This window comes from Pieris napi, chromosome 11 (genome assembly GCF_905475465.1).
Source record: "Pieris napi chromosome 11, ilPieNapi1.2, whole genome shotgun sequence".
Classification (NCBI taxonomy): Eukaryota; Metazoa; Arthropoda; class Insecta; order Lepidoptera; family Pieridae; genus Pieris; species Pieris napi.
In genome coordinates this window covers 12630781-12653192 of record NC_062244.1, presented here as the reverse complement: position 1 = coordinate 12653192, position 22412 = coordinate 12630781, and the positions used below count along the sequence as shown (strand labels likewise).

The window sequence follows — 22412 nt, the reverse complement described above, 5'->3', positions numbered from 1 at the left end:
GTCACCCCCGCTCGACCCGGACCCGTGACGTCACCTAAGCGTCGCGTCACGAAGCTCACGATGATTCCGATGCACTCTCGACGTCGACGTCACCGCTATATATTGCACTTATGAGAAAATCTACACAGAAATCCGGATTTCAATACTGGCTCGGTTTTACGTTTCCCATATTTGCGCAGCGCTAACTATAGTACTCTAGTCTCCTATCACTTATCGAACTTCATATTTATATTATAACGCGACGAAATGAAATCGATCGAGGGGTCGCATATCACATTCATTTGTTAAATCAAGGTCACGTACGTTATCTGTTATTATTATTATTATATACACATCGCTTTACATCGTCGAATTCGGCACATTTCGTGAGGGTGGCTCCTAATATAAATTTCGATTGAGCAATTACACAGTACTCGGTTCCAAAGGTGAGCCAAAATATACATTCGCCGTCGCTCTGTAACGCTATAAAAAATAATGAAGCATATCTAAGCCCGTCTCCGACGCTCTCGGTGACCGGTCTCCGTGATAGACGCCTTTGGCCAAAACGAGAGATCCGATCGGCGCACTCTCTCTTTCCTATTCTAGACGATAAAAGCGAACCGGGTCTGAGCCGAGGCCGATACAAACAAAATGCGGTCGCAAAAGCTATTTCGTTTCAGAATAAAGTGATTTCGTTCGTGTGTAAAGAGCGCGTCTTAACTAACTTTCACTTGTCGAGACCTGTATCAAAGTACGAGTAAAGTTTCCAAAAATCAGTCTATCTTCCCGCTTCCCTCGTCGAATCCCTTTAAAGCTACTTTCTCGAGAGACCCATTTCAAATCCGGGACCGGAGACCCCTCAAGTTTGGTCCTAGTTCTTACAAAAATATATAAACGGTTTTAACTGATGATATGTCGAACGAAAGTTAACTAAATTGAGATCACTGAAATCCAGCCACACTCCAAATATCAAAGTATGTACATTTTTGTAAGCCGTTGTCTCGATACAATTTAACCTAAAACGATAATTATTGTCGTTTCTATTAATCTCTGGGAAATCCGGTGAGAACACGTCGTGACAAAGCATCATTTGAGGAATTTGTCTTCTAGAGAACGCGGGACGAACAGATCCTAAATTTTGCTACATTGGACTCTTTTATAAAAGTTTTTTTGCCTCGGGCCTGCGGTGTAGTAAAAACATGTTTTATCGACCATTTCCCATTGTAAAATCTGTTCGTCCGGCTTTCGACAGATTACAAATATCCCAGAAATCTTAAAGGTGTCATCGCTCGAACTGTATAAACCCTTAACGGCGAGGAACGATTCCCTTAGGCCCGTATTCCAAAAAGTATCTCGAGTCACGGTTCACACTGGAGCACCGACACGTCGACGGGTTAATAGACATAGTGAGTTTCATCTTTTGGAATACGGCCGGTTAAACTCACGGATGAAAACAGTTTTCAGAATTTATACAAGAAAAAATACGTCCACAATGAACGGCGTCAATTGTCAACACAAAACATACTTAACATAGTACCTCATCTGCTCGAGGGTACAAATCGGTTCTCCCGCGCCCGTCCGTCGAGTTAGAAAATGTACGTAAATGTAATGCTCCAAAGTGAAACGCGCAAATGAACCCTTTTGTACCCGACGAACGGCTCGCGAAGTACGAGTCCAATGGTTTAAATCTATAAATTGTTCATAAAAGATGTTCCGAATCCCGATTTCATTGTACTGTCACGTTCGGTCGGTCACCCCTTAAATAAACCGGCAAAAGGCCGAAATCGAGAAGCCGTCGCAGATTTGACGAGACTGGACGAATATAAAGAAAAATTAAACAAGAAAATTATAAAAAGAAAACCGAACCGTTCGGCTCTCCGTTTCGACAGAAGCGAAACTCTAGTTAGGGCGTCTCGTCCGTCCGTCGAAGCGACGAGGCCGGGGGCTAGTCGGAGGCCGGGGGGTGCGGCTGCAGAGGCTGGAAGGCCGAGCACACGGAGGGCCGCAGGGTGAAACCCGGCGCCGAGGGCTTCATCACCGACACCGACTCCGTGTGGGTGCCGTCGCCCGACTTCAGGTTCACCTGGAAACGAAAGAGTTCTTCTGTAGTCCTATTTGCAACGATCCAATCTTTCAAACTTGACTAATAGTTTTTTCGATCGATCCAAAAATTTATAAACAGAAAAGCCAAGCGTTCGTATATAACTAAATGCCAAGAGCGCATATCGCAGCGACCATTTCTAATATTGGTAATATTGATTACTACAATAATTTAAAAAACTAAGTAATAACAAAATTTTATAAAAACCTATACCTGTACCTTTTCACAACCGTCTGGGGGTTCACGGGCCAAGAATCTATTGATCTGTGGCGAAGTCCCCAGTTTCGAGCCATCGAGATCTGGAGACGAACAGACACTTCCACCTGGAACGGTCAAAAGGGATCTCACTTCACGTGAAACATAGAGAAGCGGTCGGTCCCCGCCGGTATAATAAAGGTAGACTTGTTTTTCAAGCTTTTATAATTAAAATTCAGTCTCAGCTCTGAACGGCTCAAACAAACCCACTCTCGCATTTCAAGATAACTATTGGTTAAAAAAAACTAAATGCCTACATAACTTAGTATAGTGCGTTGAAAAAGCTTGCATAAAACTCAAAATCATCTAAGACATGCTTCATGATGTGCTTTCGGGGATAGCTATGGGTTACCTAAAGCTATGTTTGTGACGACACACTGCGACCAGCAGTTTCAAAAAAAATGTGGATTAAATTGGTGAAGAAGCCTTAAAAATGTGCTATCTCGCTCATTGCGTATAGTTTCGAGTGGGACAACACATTCTACAGTCGTCACAAAATGTGTGAATGTCACAAAATTGGTTCAAATTGAAAAATATAAGACCTGTGGCGAGAAGCTCAGCCGAGCCGGCACTCGACAGTGACCCTCGGGATGGTGGATCTACATCAATGTAGACTTTACTTTACCCAAATAGCAAATAACATTTAATAAAAAAAAAACCATCATTAATGTAAAAGTTACAATGCTATGAATATTTATGAACAATCTGATGAAAATATTGAATCACTCCATAATATCAAAGAAATAAGCCTGAAATGCAGCAGGCTGCGAGACACATTTCAGTGGCTTGGTGACCCCACTGATGAGCTTTGAAATTGTTTAATTACTTTTTATCAGTTCTAAGATGTAAAGAATCTAAATAAATTCAAAAAATTTAAACAATTAACACAAATCTTATTATGATGAGGTATAAATATAATTTCCTTGAATCCAAACAATACAAAAATATTTTTAAATTGAATCCAATACCTGAGGAGTGTGCAGTGTGACAGAGATCGTGCGGCGTTTGAGTGTTGACAGATCTCCGGAGGAGATCGGCCAGCGGAGCTCGGTGACCTTCAGGTGTCACCTGACAAATTAACATGGTTTAATACAATTAATTACAAGTTTTAATTAAAATAAGTATATAGCACATTTTACATCCGATTTGAGCTGTATAAATTAAGGGTGCTTGCTGCTACAGATATTTTTTTGGTCAAGACCTCAGAGTCAGAAACCCAGCCCAAAAAACTAATTTTTAGGTCCCAAATGATTAGAAGTGATGTGATATTGAATAATTGTTTTACATATTTTTATTTTATATCTAAATTAATTATTTTCAACTAGGTATACACATAAGTTTAAAGTAGGCAAAATATCGTAATTCACAAAATAATTGCAAACCAATAGAATTTACATAATATTTTTACAATTTTATAAAAATTCATAATATTAATTTTTGATTCAATTAATATAAAAGTTACCTTATCCTTTAATCTATCAAGATGAGGAGTCTGAGTGCCGCTGGCTGGACAAAGTACAAGTCTTTCAATTTCCTGGTTTAGACCCTCCACCGAGGAACGAGCTGCCCTTAAGGGCACTGCACCACCACTAAAACGGGACCCTGGAAGATTTAATCACACAATTAGAAAGGCACTGCCTGTAGTTTGGATATGATGCCTAACTACAATAAAAAAATGTATTACAATTAAATAAAAGTAATAAAGTCATATTTTTGAATATGATTTTCTTTTCATTTCAGAGAAATAACAAAATGTTAAACATTATTTTAATTTCGATAAAGCATATCACCAATAATTTAGAAGTAATTTCTACATACATAGTCCAGGACTCATAGACTGTGCAGAAAAATCTCCTGATCCTGATGGTTTGTGTGGTCTCTGCAGACGACTACGAAGAAAACGATCTAGCTTATCATCTTCTGAGCCTCTTGATGACCTTCCAGATACACCACCTCCTTCATCAGTCTGAAGCATTAATTAAGTTGAAAGTTTAAGATTAAGAATGTGTTATGTACACAAAGTTTTTTTAATATGGTATTGTAAATAGAAAATTTAATCACAGATATTGACAGATATATGTAGGCATTTCTAACTAAGAATATGGCTTGTTTAATCAAGACAATATTAATTCAAACAGTCTTAGATTATTAAAATAATCAAATATCAGATCCCACAAGTATCTCAGAGTAGCTATCAAAACTTTTTTAACTATTGTAAAATCATGTACACTTTTCCTTGCTAAATCTATAACATTGATTAAAATCATGATATACATAATAACCAAAATTTTATATCATGTATTTATGAAACAGGTTAAAAATTAAATTGTTACTAAGGTATTACAGATATATTACATTAAGAACCAAAATTACTCACTTGAGTGGATTTATCAACTTGTAACTGCCCCGCATGTAGATAGTAGTCTCTTGACCATTTCCCTTTTTGATACAAAGTATCTAAGGACGCTGTGCGCCGAATTACACTGGATCCTTTACCTTAAAGGTTAAATGAATAAAACTCTAGAATAATGCATATTTCTTTTAATGTTTATAAAATTGTTAATTGAAGGCATCTCTAATTTTTACACTGTTACAAATAAAAATATGATCTTACTAAGATACCAGAACTCCATTGCAGCTATATCCAATCAAATATTTTGACATATAAGCAAAATAATGATATTCACTTGATTCAAAACCGAGATACACTAACATGTGATCAGAAGAAAATGGCTTCTTGTAAAAATTAAAAGGTGGTAGTTAATTTAAGAGGGTACTTATAATTATATAAATAAAAAGGTACCTTTATAGTTGACAGCTCCGGGGCTCCTCTGACCGGAAAGAGCGTGATCAGGGGAAATCCGTCGCCACACATTGGTGGGTGAAAGAGTGGGGCTGTTGCCAGTATTTTTTTTGAATCCGCCACTTGGTTTCATTATTGAAGAGACCGGCAATGTCGCTCTCATAGGACCCTGCTTGCCCACAGGGCAATCCGATTGTTTTCGGACGCGACCCGACATTTTCACTAGATGTGCCGACTCACAGATTTATCAATACTTTATTCGTATCGAATGCAACATCTAAACGAAACTACCACTTCAATGTCAAACAAATAACATTAAACGCCGAGTGCCGACGCCGCACGGCTTCTTTGTAAGAGATCTTGTTAGGCCGTGAAATGTGAATCGACTGTGATATGTGCTTTTGTGATAGTTTATAATATAATGTAGTATGTTCGGGAAAGTACGTTAAAATATAAAGAAACAAATTTTGAACGTAATTAATCTTCATCTAGCACTTATTAAGTAAAACAGAAATTAAATCAAACAAGTCACATTTTTTTTCTGCACTACAATGGATGAATGAATAAAGTGACAGCTGACATAGGGCCGAAGATGTCGCGCCATTCTTTGTTCATGTAAACAATTATTTTCTCTGTGAGAGTAGTGGGTAGGTCCTTTAGTTTTTTCTTCTATCACAATAAATAAAACACATAAATGTAGTTCATATTTGTACAAATTTTCTTTAAAATCTTAATATATTTTTTGTATCTCTAAATATATTCTATATTTTTATGTTACTCTCTGCTACAGTCTAATGGATTACACTAATTTTGCTTATTTTAAATTTGACTTGTAATTAAACCCCATATAATAGGACCTACTTCTACATTGATGTTATTGTAATGAGTTCTTGTGAAAAACATTAATAAAAGCTTATTAATGTTTTATCTTAAAATACACACAAAACTTTTATTTTATCACATGTGTAGAATGTACTCCTAACTCCTATATTTTTTTTAATTAAACAAACATAAAAAATCTTTTAAAGATTGTTAAATATGTTACAGTGGAAACTCCATTATAATTTAATCTCTTAAAAATCAAAGTCATTAAGGATTTGGAGAAAAAACAAAACTTGTATTATTATTACTCTTTTAATATTGAATACTTCGCTTGGTTTGAATATCATCTAGCAATATTCTTAACTCTTCATCTTCAAACCTTCCTTCCAAAGATGGTATAAGTGCCTTAGCTTCTTCTGGTGTTTCAGGACAGAGATTTGCTAAACTAGCAACTTCAAATTTGTGAAGTTTCTTCGATTGCAACAAACTAGAAAATATAAATCACTATGTATTATAAATTTAATTATAATGTTATAAAGTCTAAAGTTTTTTTACTATATTTTTAGTACTTTTGTAAACTTGTTTTTTGCTATATTGTATATGAATATAACCTCACTTGTAAGTAAACAATTTTAAGTATGTGTTATAACAAAAACTTACTTTCTTACAGCAGTTATAGTTTCCTTGTTTTTAAACTTCTTGAACATATTTGTATATGTTAGAGTTTTCATAAACACTTCTGAAAATTCCTGTTCTTCCTCAGCAGATTCATTTTGTGCTTTTCTATGTTCTAGTAGCATGTCAACTTCCGATATGAGCAATGTTTCAGCGTTTTCGAATTCTATGAATAAGAAAAAAGGTGTCTTAAGCATATAGATAAATAATTGATATAGAAATAATAATATTACCTTTAGGAAATTGTAGGTCAGCGGCATCTTCTTCAATAACATCTTGAATGGGTCCAGACATGTTGACTTTTTAAGTATTTGTATTACTTATTATTTGATATACAATAGAAATTAAATCGTAGTTTTCCTTATTAATAAAAACTTTTATAATGTATATTGAACATTCAAATTTGTTTGATGCAGAGGGTTGTTTTGATGATGGTTTACGTTTAGTGTTTACAAAATTTCAAATTAAATTTCAATTTTCAGTATTTACATTTCACATGACAATTGACAACTGCCGGCATTTTTGCAGGTTACAATACAATATCACTTTTTAAAAGCTAATAAAAATAATTGTTAGTGTTTATAACTATGCAATTATCATTTATCGAATATTTTTTGATCTTACGACTGGTTCGCAGGGACTAGCAAATTATGAATATCGATGAGAAAAAGACATAACCAGAATAGTAATTGCTGCGCTCTTTTTAAATGAAAATGTAAACAAAGTAAATTTAAAGTTTTTTGTTGAAGATTTTATGACCTATTTCATACTAAAGTAATATTACTATAAGGTAGTGTTCTAGTAACGCTATCTGTATTTCTATATTCTGTATAAAGTATAAACCGTCGTATAAGTTATCGTATATCTGTGGTATAACCTTTGTAAACAAAAAAAATATTAAAAAATCTTCAAATCCAAAACAAATTAATTAAAAAAAAATTAATAATGAATAAAACACCCACAAAACTCACTGATAACTCTTATGTTTTTACAGCAAAAGGTTTGTTTGGCTTTGCTTCGTATGGCTCGTTCTGTATTAATATTTCGCCTATCCTATCTTTATTTGTAACATAATATGTTATAATACCTTACAAGGTATATTCAGTTTTTTATTTATATATAACAATTGATCTAATAATTCTAGAGTATTTTTCAAATATAAATCAATATAAACGATATAAGGCTTCTCCTACCTCAGAAAAAACTTTTAACTTTTTTTAAACATACCATCAAAAGATTTACGTTGAAATCAGGCTTAAAATTTTGAAAATCTATCAAGTTTGTGATTAACAAGGCCTATTTAAAGCAGTCATTTTTATTTGCTTGCATTTATTTTCAGAAATAACTACACCCAACAAAGACAGTCCTGGCATATGTAGAACTGTATATGCCCATGTTGCCAATTTACACAATTTACTTAGCGATTGGGAGAAATTGAAGGAAAAAGGCACTAAAGTAACCAAGTCTGTGTCAGCTCTAAAGCTCCATGAGTGTACTGATGATTATTATCCACATCAGCTGCATCCTCTTATGGAGATGCTTTTAGAAGCATTAAATGGACTCCGTAATATTGTTGAAGGTCAGTTTTTAAAACAGAACCATTGTTCTATAAGAAAGTTAAAATTTCACACAAAATTAATAATTCTCTTTAATTCTCTAATTCTAATTTTGGTATGTTGAGAAATCAATTTCATGTTCTGACATAAATTATTTTTATATTAATTTTAGATTAACACTAGTTAGATAATGTAGTGTAATAATTATGATAGGCTTAATGACAAGGATCACATAATAGGATTTATTTTTTATTATTTCAGGTGTGAGAATAATTAACAAACAATTGAAAGCACTTGCTGCACTTGACAAATCAAATGATAGAGTAATATTTACATGGACAATTCAAAAGTTCTCAACAACTGTAGATGAAATATGTACCTCTTTATGCAAAGAAATTCATTTAAAGGAAACAGTGACAGGTAGGTTCTAAAAAGTTAAATGTGATTAAAATTTAGTAGGTCAGGTCTTTTCCCTACAATGTGTTGTTGAAAAAGGGCTTTAAAAATTCTGAAAATCTATGGTTTTTGTAAGAAGTGTAGAGTGGGATGTATGTGATATTCTGATAGTAAGAGAAAATGTGGATAGACTGTATGTTTACTAATGTTGCATGACAGGATAAGCAATAGTGAGATACATGAACAGTATGCTATAAATAAAGTTGTAGTGAAAAGAAAATTAATGAGAAGCAGCTTACGAGTAGGATATATTTGGATGATATGGTTGAGTTGGGTAGGCCTAGTCATACTTACCTTGACCAAATCCAGGATGTTCTCAAGATCCTTACTATGAGGATCAGAAGTCGCCATAAATGAGGAGCATGCATGGTGAATGTCATGAAAGTAGCTGAAGCTAAAGAGGTATGTCAGGACCCTAGCATGTGGAGAAGATCCTACCGCTTGGGGAAAAGGGGAAAAGTATAGATATATAAATAAAACAGTAATTAATTTATTAAATTAGACAATTACAGGTTCCTTGTGTTAGTATTTTAGTTAGATTCAGCAATTTGATACATTAGCACAACAACCCACTTACAATTTGAATGTTGCAAACATTGTATGTGGTTCATTACATTGACCTATGTAAGTTAGTGATTAGATACTATTAACTGATAATAGTTTCCATGTCATGGCTGTAATAAACAAGACAATTGTGTGCTGTGTAGACCCTTAAAAGAAAGAATTGGCTCTTAGGATAATTGAGGCTTACCAGAGTGTATCACTATATCCTCAGATATAGAACCTTATGTTACTATCTGTTTTTCCCTCTCTTTCCCAGTCCCATGTATTTAATTATAATAAGTCCAAAATTTATTTGAATAGGTAATGTGTAGGTAGATATAAATTAAATTATGTTTTCTTAGGAATTGAGAATAAAAACGTATTGTATCTTGTTACAGAAAACCTTGCACACTGTAGAAATGAAAGCCTTATAGAAGTGTATGTGTCTGCGTGGGAACTAGAAGCCTATTACAACACTGAAATGAGTGCTTACTTATTTGCTGATATAGGATTATTGGGTATTCCGTGACAATGAAGTAAGTGCTCGACATATATTTCCCTTTTTTTTATGATGTTTATTAATCCATTTCTGCAAAAATATACTTTAATGTATTATTTGTAGTATTTATAAATAGCATATATATATATATATTTTTTTTTTATTCCAATAATAAAAAACGTATAATTAGAAACACTAGCAACTTGACATTATGTAAGATACTTCACTGCAATCGTTTTTATTTTTAAATTAAATAATAAATAAGACAACAATAATGTGTTCAATGATTTATCATTTATTAGAAAAACAATATAAATCCCATTACACAAGTGTAGTTTCAATATTACATTACGGACAAACATTTAAATCAGTTTTAAGGTAATGAACAATAATGGTCAACTAATTAGAATCGACAACAAAAACGTATTAAAAACAATTTTTTTTTCGAAATAGCTACTATCCACAGGCTACCTATAATTAATATTTAGTGGCGCATCCCTTATTTTCAATAACAGCACTGCAACGACTTGATTCATTAGTGGCATTGATTCAATCAATTTAATACATTTTTCTAGGGGGATTGAAGTCCATGCTTTAACAAATGAGTCATATAGCTTCGTATTGATTGGGTTTACAGGCAGATTACAGGCAAATGATCTTCCGAGTAGGGAATTATTGTGTGCTCTAAGATATTTTTGTATTGCCATTGATCCATTATACCCGCAATGTTCACAACGGGTCCAACTTCACATCCAAAAAACACCCCCAAACTTTAATAATACCGCCACCGTGCTTGACTATACTCCTTTTGTATTTATAATTAAAAGCATTATTTACAGGACGGCTAACAAAGCGCTTTCCATCGGATTTTGCCATATTTATTTATTGTTTTATCTGAAAATAACACTGTTTTCTTCAAATATAATCAGTGATAATGTATAATTCAAATGGTGAAAGAAGTTTTAAAATCGGACCAGTACTTTTTGTGCCAATTCGTTACAAACATACAAATCTTTCCTCTTTATAATATTAGTATAGATATGAACCTTCATTACAATCATAGCAAAAATGATTTACAACAAACATGACCTATGTGTATTGTATATATGTACCCTTTCCTTTACTAATCGATTTTCCCCATTCTTAATAATAATGTTGACTATTAATTACAGTTTTCCATTTTCAATTGCTTTTTACGTCAAAGTTTTCATAATGTTTTAGTTGAATACTGACTTGAACTTAAACAAGGCCGTTACTATAGTAACAAACGCTAAACATAATTAAGCCATTTTCGTGATTGTACGATGTTTTGTTGTTGTATAAAAATATCTACATATTTAAATGCCCTGTACAAAACAAAACTATACAAAACTTTTATGGAGAAAACGTATATAAAGGTCGTAAATAACTCACGTGTACTGGTTAAAAGGCAACAATAACAAATTGTTTTCTTTTTTAATTCTGAAACTCATTAAAATAAAATAAATTTATGTAGAAGAGTACATATGTTTTTCACTTTTGAAGACTGAATACTAGAAAAATAATTTTCTTTTTTTTAATACACAAGTTCGTAAGTAGGTGCTCTTTTGCCAAGCAGTAACTAGTTCAAGGCAAGTATTTTAAGAATTTAAATATATATCTTAATATCACATCATAATATAACTTATTCATAAAGAAAACATATAATACACCCTACATTTACTACCAGTTCTCAAATCAACCGACGAGAAGAACTCTTTGCCATTATTTTTAATCAAAGTTATTACAAGATACTGCAACCATTACACCATACTCCACATGACATAGTATAGCCATCAATAGTAATAGTAAAAATTACCAAAAAGGAACATTTAGCCGAATGCCGTTACATATAGCCGTTGCGAAATTATTGTAGATCATAAATACCATTAAATAATAAATTTTAAATTTTTGTAGAGTCAATTCTTTCCCTCTTAATGTCTGTGGCTCACGGGATAACTTGTATAAAGATGCGACACGATTTATGAAGAGTTTTGGGATATTGAGGGATGGAAATTTGACCTAAATTCAAGGGTAGCCCATCCTGTGACGAGAGTATTTCACGCTCAATTGATTTTAACCTTTATAAATTATGTTACGTAATTTTATCGTATTTATGTCGTCATACTTATATGCAAAATCCTTCACGCCATATTTAAATCTATATCTTATATACATATAAAATTCTCGTTGACAATGACTTACTTGACCATACTCCTCCGAAACGGCTTGACCGATTTTTATCAAATTTTATATGCACATTCAGTAGGACTGAGAATCGGCTACTATCTATTTTTCATACCCCTAAGTGTTAAGTGTTGTCCACCCCTAACATTTTATTTTTTTATGATACAGCATACAAAAATACATACCACCCCTAATTTTCACCCCTCTACGATCAACTCCTATTTTTTATTTGTTAATTAAAATCTTATGACCTGAACTCTGAGGTGTAATACACAGAAATAAAAAGTTGTCATTCCAGAAAATCGAACAGACTCTGGAGTAGTATAGCAAAATGTCCCAAGTTGGTATACCATACTAAAACGGTAGGTTAAGTAAAATCACATTAAGGAGAAACAAAGTTCGCGGGGGCAGCTAGTTTATTATAAAATGGGAAAATACTAGTGCTAGCCTATTGGCTTCAGCGTGCGACTCCCATCCCTGAAGTCGTAGGTTCAAACTACGGTTGTGTACCAGTGGGCTTTTTGCTTATTAAATGATCACGATTCGATTCGAGGATAGACCTAAAAGTCGTAGCTCCACTGGTGTTTCTTATTTATTAAAAGTTGCCCGGTGGTGTCTAATTTTGTATGAATGCGATAAACTCTACCTCACGTATTTTTATAGGGTTTACGAGGAAATAGTGTGATTCGTCAGATTGGTTTAGAGTTGTATTACCAGTTTATGTAAATTAACTGAAATGTAACAATTATTCACCAAAATCAACACCAACCCAACTCAAACACAAAATAACTTTATTCATATAGGTAACTTATGAACGGCAGAAAATAAGTTAACATTTCCTACCAGTTTGCAAGTCGTAGCGCGGGCAAGATAAACTGGCAAGAAACTTTCCGCCACTCTTTTTAATCGCTAAGTTTTGAGTCATACATACGTTTGATATGGAGCAAATCAATCCCAAGGATTAGGATCATTTAAATATTCGTCAAATTTATATTTGTACCTCTTCAAGAGGTCGCCAAAATACGCTAACACGACTCGAACCAAGCTTCGGTCAAAAGCCAATATGACTTTTTATATACTCGTATGAATATGATTTTTTTTATAAATAATTATACCTACATTATTGAAAGAAAAATGATATTGATTTTAAGGAAAATTTAAGTTAAATGTATTTCACTCATCAACATGATGTTTAGAATACCACAAATGAACAGATTTAAATCTAATATAATCGAATATTTGACTAAGCGTTAGTTTTTAAATAATGAAGACAATAGAAATACCTATCATTCAATTCGCTCGGAATCACCTCGAAGGTAGCCACGATAAGATAGATGCGTAGTATGTAGGTACGCGAACGTAGATATTTACATGAATGTGCGCATTTTATTACGTAGATAACTTTGCTAAAAGTCAACAATAGAGCTGAGAAAATGACGTGAATAGAGTCGCGATTGTCTTTAATTTTTCATTAGACTCTCGACACATGTCTATAGACCAAATTGGTGATGACTGAGATTGATTTTCATTCTCATAAGTTAATGAAATGTTGTGGCTAAAATAGAGCCTTGGTATGTCATAAACTTTATCTTTCTGTGCACTGTGAGATCGTATCTCGACTCCTCCCCTGCCTATGTTCCCCTGAGTATCGCAACCTATAATTTCGGTTAGAACTCAGTTTACATCATTTATACTTTAGTGACGATACTATCTACATTTAACGGTCTTCCTGCCATTAATAGAGAGTGTTAATTTTATTAGCAGAGATGTAGCCGCTTAGTGTTTTGGCCGACTAGCGCGGTAGTTTTTCTACTATACTTAATTACTTACGCAATTGTTTTTTTTCTTTCGGTTATATTGTAATCGTTATATTTTATTTTATTGTATCTATGTAGTAAAGTTTACCGTAGTTATATGATCGTAGATAGATTTAGGGTACACTCAAAGTTGCACAAGTTCAGTATTGTTATTCAAAATCAAGATGGGACATCTGATGAGGAGTGCCTTCGTCATTGGGATGGGGAAAGACTACGATGAAGACGGTAAGTTATAATTGAATGTGAAACAATGTTCGTTTTTACCCTTTCCAATTATTTTCTGTCTCCTACCTATCCTTACTAACGTATACAGTGGCGGATTTAATATTTTCAAGGTATAGGCTGTGAAGTTTTTGCCGCCTTTGCCTCTACAATTGTCATGTCATAGAATATTTTTAATTCAACAATTTCGTTGAAATTGCACGAAAAATAGTTCGGTGTAAGCTGGGGGCGCAAAGGTCGATTACTGGTTGAGGGGCGGCGAACTAGCTGTTTACTCTAGAATTTTGAAGTTTGCTACACCGAATGTACAATGACCAGTTAGAGAGGAAAGTCATCAGCAAAATTGTTACAGACTTCTATCCGTAAAATATCAGAAAACCGTCATGCAGAAATCTTTTTGATTTCTATGAGATAGCAAAAAAAATCGGGTCCCAAATTTACCGCCTTAGGCTCTAGCCTACTCAGCCTGCTCAGCCTGGTAAATCCGCCACTGTATGTATATGAACAGTGAAGGATAGCCCTTGATTGGCCAGTCTTTATCTTTTTGAATGTGCTGTAATTTATATCACTCAAACGTGACCTCGCTCTCATTAGTAAAGTACTATGTGTATAATTTAATGTAAACCATAAAACATGAAAACACGCCAAAAATAGAGCCATTTTGATTGTTGGTTACGTGCCGTAGTTATCACATACGAAGGTACGTCTCCAGAAGTTGAGACTGTCTTTTGAAAATTCTTTTATACGTAATGCTATAACAATAAGCGGTTTTTGTTACGTTAGAGAACTCTTGACTAAATAGTTAAACATGACAGCTTTGACGCACAAACCGATGATGATCTGAAGAGCACGAAAAGTCAATCCGGTAATACTGCAAACATACATAAATTATTAAGATTATACGTTGAAAATACGCGGTTTTACTTTTAAACATCAATCCTGTACGGGTTTAATTGTTTTCTGGTCTCGGTACAAGTGGTTGTTCAAATAAATTGTATTATCTTGTGTTTAGAAACTGCGTAGGTACTCTAGGTACATCGCGATCGGAACTATACTATATATACTAATACTATACATATATTGATTAATTACGATATAGTCATCACAATACAGTAGCGCTGATAATGCAACCGCTGTACTAAACTCAATACTGATATTGCAATCCCTTCGGCTATTGTAAATTTCAGTTTATTTAAGACGTAATGAAGTTTTGTCGACCTTCAAAGGGGCATGTGGCAGACATATATCTCCATCTTTTGTATAGTTTTTCAGACTATTAGAAAAACTAAGTTCTGCCCAGCTGATGTTCAAACACCCAACATCAGGAGTAAGAGTTAACGCCTAACGAACAAGATAACACACATGCATCATAGGTCATCTTCAGAAAATCTTAAAATGGCTTCTTTTCCTTCATTTACCTTAGCGTTTATGATTTATTCTTCTTCCCTTACATGGCCCTTGCCTTCTTAGGTCTCCGTCCATTTTATATATATTGTATTCAAAAATCGGCCGACTGTTTGTATAGCAAATGGCTAAAGCGTCCCCATTTTGAACTACTTTTCATAAACGTCTGGTACAACAATCGGACAGGATCTATTGTTGGTTTTATCTACTGTTTTTTTGTGTTACTGGGATATTTGTGCGAAAAGGTAAAATTCAGCGATATATATAGGACTGTACAAAATTCTGACTGTTTATTATTATGATACGCATTGTGGTTAAAAGTGGTTTTAAAATTCTGCAAGTTCTATAGAAAAACAATCAATGCCAAAGTAAGTTCTTTATAACAAAGTCAAAATCATTTATTTATTACACACAATGTAGGTAAACTTATGAACGTAAATAAAGATATACATATTAAATGTTTCTAATTTTACATTTACTGCCAGTTCTCAAATCAAGGGCATAGAACGGACGATAAGAACTGGCAATAAACTCTCCGCCACTCTTTTTAATCGCCAAGTTTTTTGTTTTACACAATATTTGTAAGGAGCTACAGCCATTACACCATGTTCCACAGCCTTAAGCCTTAAATAGCCTTTATGGTTAACTCTACTTACTTACACACTCCCTTGTGTATGTGGCCATTACAATAAAGCCAAGATATGATGAATCAGTGCCATTAAAAGAGAAAGGCTAAGGCACAGGTCTCCATGTTTGTGCCTCGTCTGTAGTTTATAATTTACGAGTATCAATGGTGTCTTAGACACATCAATCGACCACAGAGAAGACAGAAATGTGACCACCCCATGCTCATTGAGCAGTTATGGAACTTTACCTGAGTTTCATCATCGGACGTCAAGGCAGAATACGAAATTCCAACCCTCAACGTCCGTCGTTCCACAAGTAAGGCAGTTTTTGCCGCGCATTATAATGTCGAACTAACTGCCCACAGAAGTATTTCCGAATCAATTCGACTTAGGGTCCTTCAAGAAAAGAGCGTACAAATTCTTAAAAGGTCGGCAACGCACTCACGAGCCCTCTGGCATTGAGAGTGTCCATGGGCGGCGGTATCACTTAACATCAGATGAGCACCCTCCAGTTTGCCCCCTGTTCTATAAAAAAGAAAATCATACACACCTGCAACTGATTGCATACAAATAATTTATTATTTGGAGCTATGTGTATGCAATGTTTCCATATATGTATACCTCACATAATCGTAGACAGTATGAATGAAAAATGTATAAAAACAATACAGTTTTGGTACATATCAATAATCATGAGATATCATTAAAACCTAGTCATTTGATCATAATATGAAAAATTACCCACAAAAGTATTTCACCGTAACTTGTACTTACAATATTAATGCATAATTGGATTTGTATTGGAGGGTATTTCAATTAAAAATAGTTGTTATTTAGAAGCCAGGCAAACAAACCGTGGCCTTAACAAATAGGTCGTGAATAGATAACGATGCTCGTGAACTTCTGCAGTATTTTGCAAATGTCGGGGTTGCGGCCCGTGGTCGAGTTTTATCTTTGAGATTTAGAAATGAGACCAACCATGATTACCGTATGTCAAAATCCAATACCTTATCGTACTGAATCGCATGCGCATGATTGCGCGGATGAAGGTGGCAGGCGATAATTATTTGTGCAGACGATCTATCTTATACATAAACTGATCAAAGACCTCATAGACTAGGTGTTGTGTACATTTTACATTAACTTGTCCACTGCCATAATATATAGCTTTTCTGTGTCTTTAATACCTGAAAATTAGTATTCGTATCTTCTGTTTTATGATAGTCATAAGCAATGACTTTCACACAAAGTGACTGAATACTTTTATACTGCCAGTCATGTATAAATTGCACAAGGAGACAAATAAAATATGTATATTTAATACTTAATTAGCGGTGGGTACGTTTGTTCTGTGTGTTGACGCAAAAGCACTCGTGATCTGCGTTCTGATAAACAGTTCAAATAAACGAGTGCTATAATATTTTTAGGTTGTCGCCAACTTGATAAATTTCTGTTGTATCTCGACTATATTCTTAGTAATTTGTTTTAAAACTGGAGTGGTTATTGTAAAATGTATACTTACCTAAATCTCATCAACGGTCGTGATATATGTGCCCTGTCTGGCCTTCGTGCGGCTGGACATTAACTTTATAAAATATTTCCATAATGTAGTATTGTAATGTGAATTTTTCGAGTTTATTTGTTACAGAAATAGCCAATATTTTCTCTTTATAATACATATTAGAATAGATGATTGAGATTATGTTATATAATAAAATAAACGAGTGGCGCTACAACTTTAGGTCCTAGTCTCAGATTTCTGTATCTGTTTCATGATCATTTGTTAATCTAATCGGCAAGTAGGTAATCAGCCGGGGTCTAAGGCAAGCCGGTTTCCTCACGATGTTTTTCATTCACCGTTCGAGCTAATGTAAAATGCGCACATAGAAAGAAAGTCCATTGGTGCACAACCGGGGATAGAACCTTCGACCACAGAATAAGGGTCGCCCGCTGAAGCCACTTGGCCAACACTGCTCATATATTATATAATAAACTGTTAAATAAAATACAAAGGAGAGTTATTGTTTCTTATTACAATTTCATATTACTTTTTTGCATTGTCATCAGAAATATCATCTTATATATTCGGATCAAGCGTTTCAGTACTGGAACGGAAAATGTATATGTTTCTGGCTTATGATAAAGCTTGCGCGGTTGCTCACGCAGAAAATACCTGAACGTATAATATATAGTTAAGCGGTTTTGGTATTTGAAAACGTATATGTTGCCTAACGTCATATAAACACATATTATACTCAATATCAAGGTAGCTTTAAAAAGAATTAGTTTCATTTACAATGTTTGCTCCGAACCATAAAATTGACGGCTTTTTAAATTATCTTATGTTAATTGCAGGATATTAGGTACATGTAAATATTTAATCACCTTACATGTTTAAATGCTTACCTGTTTTTGCTGAAACGCGCATTTTCACTTATCAACGAAGCAAATAGCGCATGTTTTAGCAAATAATTACAATGCTATCTCATCAAAATTTAAATATAATGTTTGTCATTCGTATTTACTCATATCACTATAAAATCATTGTACTAAGCTGGAGCTACAACGCAGTATAAACATATTTTTGAATATGAACTTTTAGTTCTGTTTATTTATTTATTTCACTTTATTATAATAAAGTGAAGCATATGAAGATAACTTTAATATTCACTATTTTTTGCTTGAGCTGAAATAATAAATAATTTATTTAGTAATAGGGATGCATTTGGATAGATTTGTAGATTAGATAATGTATATTATCAAAACATAATCAGAATTAGGTTACAAAATTGCTTTGTAAGGAATGGTAACTAAGCAATACGAGACGCAAAAATATATATACTTAAAAATGTAGCAACCATAAATTTTCTTAAAACTATAATTTACATTGAAAGTCAATTTACCTTTATGAATTACATATTTAAATATTCAAAAATTAATAAGATTTAGTAACAGCGATGTGCTAAGCGAGTGCCTAGAGCCTTCCATAAAACAAAAATATTTTTTTAATCGACCCGTTCTGGCCTAGAGTACAACCAAACACTACAGCTTTAAATTATTAGAGTAGATAAAAAAAATCTACTTACCGAAATTTTTGTAATAATGTAAATAGCTCAACAACAACAACTATTTGACAGTATTACGTATATTATCTAAAGCCGTCTTTGTCGAAGACTATACTAACAGACTGCGTAGCCTAAACAGTTGTTGCAAGTGAAGCCGCGCGGCAGTGTTTCGGAGACGGCCAGCGCTCGCGCCATTTTCAATTTTAATCTTCACCGGTCATTGTATAAGCTAGGTCTAATCGATACTGGATACATTATTAGATTATTTTTAGTCTGTGTAATGAAATGTTAAGTGATCATGTACGGATGGTTTACTAGTACCGCCCATGGCGTGAGTATACTTGGAATTTTTAAATTATTATTAGTTTGACTAATATGTTTTTAATTATATTTGAGTTCTAATTTGAACTCAGTAAACTGCAAGACGATAAACACAACTAGTGTTTAGGGCTATAATTAGAATACTTCTTTAAAAGTTATTTAATTATTAACTTTAATTACGGACTGCATGATTTGTTTTTTAATAATTATTAAAATGTGTCTATAGATATACTTTTACTCTTAAAAGTTTAATAATTTGGTTTAGTTTTTTTATGAGATTCACCGAACCTTTCGATTTATTTTACTTACTACACCTTAAAAGCAATCCGCTAAAATAAAGCTTTTTACAGAATTTCCAAGCTTTTTAAACCCATTCGCAATGCGTATACAGGATCAAACTATGTTTAGTTTAGTCTGTGCAGAGCAGAATTGACATCAATATTTGACTTTATAGTAAGTTTTAATGTATTGCCATAAAAGATGATTGGTTTATTAATTATGCAAACACGTTTTGCTGAGAAATAATTGCAAACAATGAACAATATTTCAAGTGACGGCAAAATATGGTATCATGTGACCGAATACTATAGGGGCTAAATAGTGCTAAATACTACGTTTTATTTTATTTAAAGTCATTTTTCATAAGCACGTTTCATGCACACCAGTATTATTGTAAAGGGTGGCCAGATGAGGTTTTTAATACCTTAGTAAAAATGAGAGTAACAATTCTACAATTATATACTATATATATGATAGAAATATATTACAAAAAACTAGATTTTCAATGTATTTGGGTAAGGAATAGGGCAATAGTTTTTTCAACAATAAACGCCTGGCCCTAGGCGTTTAGTTAGCCTAACTAAACGCCTAGGGCAAGTTGGGCAAGTCTTGTTTATGCAAGAACCCTAGGCCCTAGGGTTCTTGCATAAAAATCTCACTTGTGATATATTGGTTGTAGCCCCTTTATATAATCAACATATATATAAATACAGTATAATATAGTAGTATTAATTTGTTTCTTGTTTCGTGTTATCTGTTTGTTTAAACTTAATAAGCAAATTAAAAATATACGTTTATATTATACTTATTAATTACATAATTACCAAAACGATACCTTAATAGCTAGTATCCGATCTCGATAGCCCGATAGAATGATGATGATTATGATTGATATTTAATGCATTCAAACTAATTTGAATTCTAATATTTGATATATTTTTGATTGTATCTGTATGTAAGTTGATGTCATCTAAATATAGCTAAGTTATTAGTAGTAAATAGGTTAACTTATCGTTTTAAACTTTTACTTCTAATACTTGAATGTGAATAAAATATAGGATTCTATAATTTTTACTCAGTGGCGTATACAAAATACATAGTTATACATATCCATTTCTTTTTTTTGACGATCATAAGTGTACATTGTGTTACCTATATGATTAAATGATTATTGAATTGAATTGAACTAGCTGTTTTACTCTAGAATATGGAAGTTTGCTACACCGAATGAACAATGATAAGTCAGAGGGGAAAGTCATCGGCAAAATTTGTTAAAGACTTCTATCTGTAAGATATTAGAAAAAAAGAAATTAAAAAACCGTCATACAGAAATATTTTTGATTTCTGAGGTAGCAGAAAAAAAATCCCAAATTTGTCGCCACAAAAATATGCCGCCCTAGGCTCTAGCCTACTCAGCCTGCTGGTAAATCCGCCACTGGTTTATTCGTCCAGCCTACGGGCCCGTTTTACCCAGAAGGCGTTGAATACGCGCCGTATTCAGTATAACAACACGTTTAGGTTGCTATTGGCCTTGCAGGGCGTCAGGTATGTTTGCCGAGACCCGAACTGACGGTTATAATGCCTTTTAGCATCGTGTTAGGCATACCACCAATGGTATCCTGAATGTGTTCACAAAGAAGACGCATATGTTAGGGCCCTATCTCAGCACGAATTGCTGTGTCAGTGTCTCGGGGTGGACTGCGGTGCGCAGAGGCGCGTCGCGTCGGCCCGTAATAACAATTAGTTATGTAAATCATTAAATTAATGTAATTTTATCATTTTTTTTTCTGAAATGGATTACTTGGCTTGCGATTAAATATATCGTGTAAATTTCAAAATAATGTTCTATATACATTTTTGTCATAAAATGAATTCAAAGTGTTAAAAATTGTTAATTTTGGATTTTTTTCTATCGAGCGAAGTTATTTAAATCGTGTATCGATCTTTCAAAATGGATACATAAACTACTCAACTCCACCATATATTTTTTCCATTCGCCCTACTTCAAGAAACGATGACGAAAAATGGAAAGAAACAATGTACTTTTTTGGAGTTTAGCGATAGGACAGGTCCTTAAATGGTCTTTTTGTTTAGTTTACTAAACAATACTAGCAACTAAGATCGAATTGAATCAAACTCCCAACTAAAACTAAATATGATAATCTGAAATAAAGAAGTTATTATTGTTATTTAATCTGAATAAATTACATTATTTACATAACTCGATATTGTTTTGATGACATGTTTATAAAAATACGAATTTTGAATCTCTCAAAATTATAGGAATTTATATTTGTAAATTGTGAGAAACTATTGGCGCGATCCAAGCTTTTTGTACGTATATTTTTATAACAAAATCAGATCTTAAGCTTGTAAAACAAAAAATACCTATAATCACAAGAGTCATAATTAAAGATGACCTAGTTACAAGTTAGATTAAAGGACAGTTGAATGCCCTCTCTGATAAAGGCTTTGCAGATTTGCGTAAACACAAAAGTAAAGTTTAATAACTCTTTCAGAGTCTTAGAACAATATATTAAAATCTCTGATATCTGATACGTATATAATGTTCATAATATATAGCTGATTTCGAAGAATGAAATAGATATTTAATAATTCATTTAGTACATTAATAATTACAGTCGTTTAAGATGTTGGATCATTTCAAATTTTTTACTAAGATTAAAATTGCGTAGTAGTCAATTTTTCGTCCTCCAATTTCCAATTTTCTATCGCAGATGTTGCGTATACGATACCCTTTTGGATCCCTTATTAACTAAATTT

At 33.4% G+C, this 22412-nt stretch overlaps 4 protein-coding genes across 10 annotated transcripts in view; 2 read left to right on the top strand and 2 right to left on the bottom strand.

The window, feature by feature from the left end:
• Positions 1-1843: 1843 nt before the first annotated feature.
• LOC125054181 (protein FAM117B-like) lies at positions 1844-5523 on the bottom strand. Of its 5 annotated transcripts, none has more exons than XM_047655924.1 (8): positions 5139-5523; positions 4713-4831; positions 4154-4301; positions 3798-3937; positions 3304-3403; positions 2878-2934; positions 2294-2403; positions 1844-2062 (listed from the first exon to the last, which is right to left on the bottom strand). In XM_047655924.1, exons 1-8 carry the CDS (start codon positions 5353-5355, stop codon positions 1925-1927), a joined length of 1029 nt encoding a protein of 342 aa, XP_047511880.1. In that variant the 5' UTR covers positions 5356-5523; the 3' UTR covers positions 1844-1924. The 5 variants fall into 5 exon arrangements, with proteins under 5 accessions (XP_047511880.1, XP_047511881.1, XP_047511884.1 ...); XM_047655925.1 differs by having other exon boundaries at positions 2300-2403; XM_047655928.1 differs by lacking the exon at positions 5139-5523 and adding an exon at positions 4950-5103.
• A 733-nt stretch (positions 5524-6256) lies between these two features.
• Positions 6257-7351, bottom strand: LOC125054187 (DNA-directed RNA polymerase II subunit Rpb4). Its single transcript, XM_047655941.1, has 3 exons — positions 6869-7351; positions 6621-6801; positions 6257-6447 (listed from the first exon to the last, which is right to left on the bottom strand). The coding sequence occupies exons 1-3, from the start codon at positions 6927-6929 to the stop codon at positions 6273-6275; spliced, it is 417 nt and encodes a 138-aa protein (XP_047511897.1). The 5' UTR covers positions 6930-7351; the 3' UTR covers positions 6257-6272.
• Positions 7352-7481: 130 nt separating this feature from the next.
• On the top strand, positions 7482-9964 carry LOC125054184. Its single transcript, XM_047655939.1, has 4 exons — positions 7482-7635; positions 7975-8214; positions 8453-8611; positions 9589-9964. Exons 1-4 carry the CDS (start codon positions 7581-7583, stop codon positions 9717-9719), a joined length of 585 nt encoding a protein of 194 aa, XP_047511895.1. The 5' UTR covers positions 7482-7580; the 3' UTR covers positions 9720-9964.
• The window catches only part of LOC125054183 (extensin-like), a 44805-nt gene continuing 32102 nt past the window's right edge, over positions 9710-22412 (top strand). The window contains exon 1 of one of the 3 annotated variants that reach the window (XM_047655937.1): positions 9710-9726. Coding sequence is in view for 2 of the 3 variants with exons in the window: in XM_047655933.1 (XP_047511889.1) it covers positions 13876-13936 (61 nt within the window). In the remaining variant the exon portion in view is untranslated. Of the gene's footprint in view, positions 9727-13566; positions 13937-19180; positions 19360-22412 lie in introns of those variants that run through there. The other 2 variants (XM_047655933.1, XM_047655929.1) reach the window with 2 other exon arrangements.

Bases quoted from the DNA above. Each gene is read 5' to 3' on its own strand.
- LOC125054181 (XM_047655924.1), bottom strand. From the start codon at position 5,355: ATGTCGGGTCGCGTCCGAAAACAATCGGATTGCCCTGTGGGCAAGCAG. The intron at 4,832-5,138 runs GTACCTTTTTAT...TTAACCTTTAAG, and splicing joins CGGAGCTGTCAACTATAAAG to GTAAAGGATCCAGTGTAATT. The intron at 2,063-2,293 runs GTATAGGTTTTT...TTTCGTTTCCAG, and splicing joins ACGGTTGTGAAAAGGTACAG to GTGAACCTGAAGTCGGGCGA.
- LOC125054187 (XM_047655941.1), bottom strand. From the start codon at position 6,929: ATGTCTGGACCCATTCAAGATGTTATTGAAGAAGATGCCGCTGACCTA. The intron at 6,802-6,868 runs GTAATATTATTA...TCTTATTCATAG, and splicing joins TGACCTACAATTTCCTAAAG to AATTCGAAAACGCTGAAACA. The intron at 6,448-6,620 runs GTAAGTTTTTGT...TATATTTTCTAG, and splicing joins ACTATAACTGCTGTAAGAAA to TTTGTTGCAATCGAAGAAAC.
- LOC125054184 (XM_047655939.1), top strand. From the start codon at position 7,581: ATGAATAAAACACCCACAAAACTCACTGATAACTCTTATGTTTTTACA. The intron at 8,215-8,452 runs GTCAGTTTTTAA...TTATTATTTCAG, and splicing joins ACTCCGTAATATTGTTGAAG to GTGTGAGAATAATTAACAAA. The intron at 8,612-9,588 runs GTAGGTTCTAAA...ATCTTGTTACAG, and splicing joins TTTAAAGGAAACAGTGACAG to AAAACCTTGCACACTGTAGA.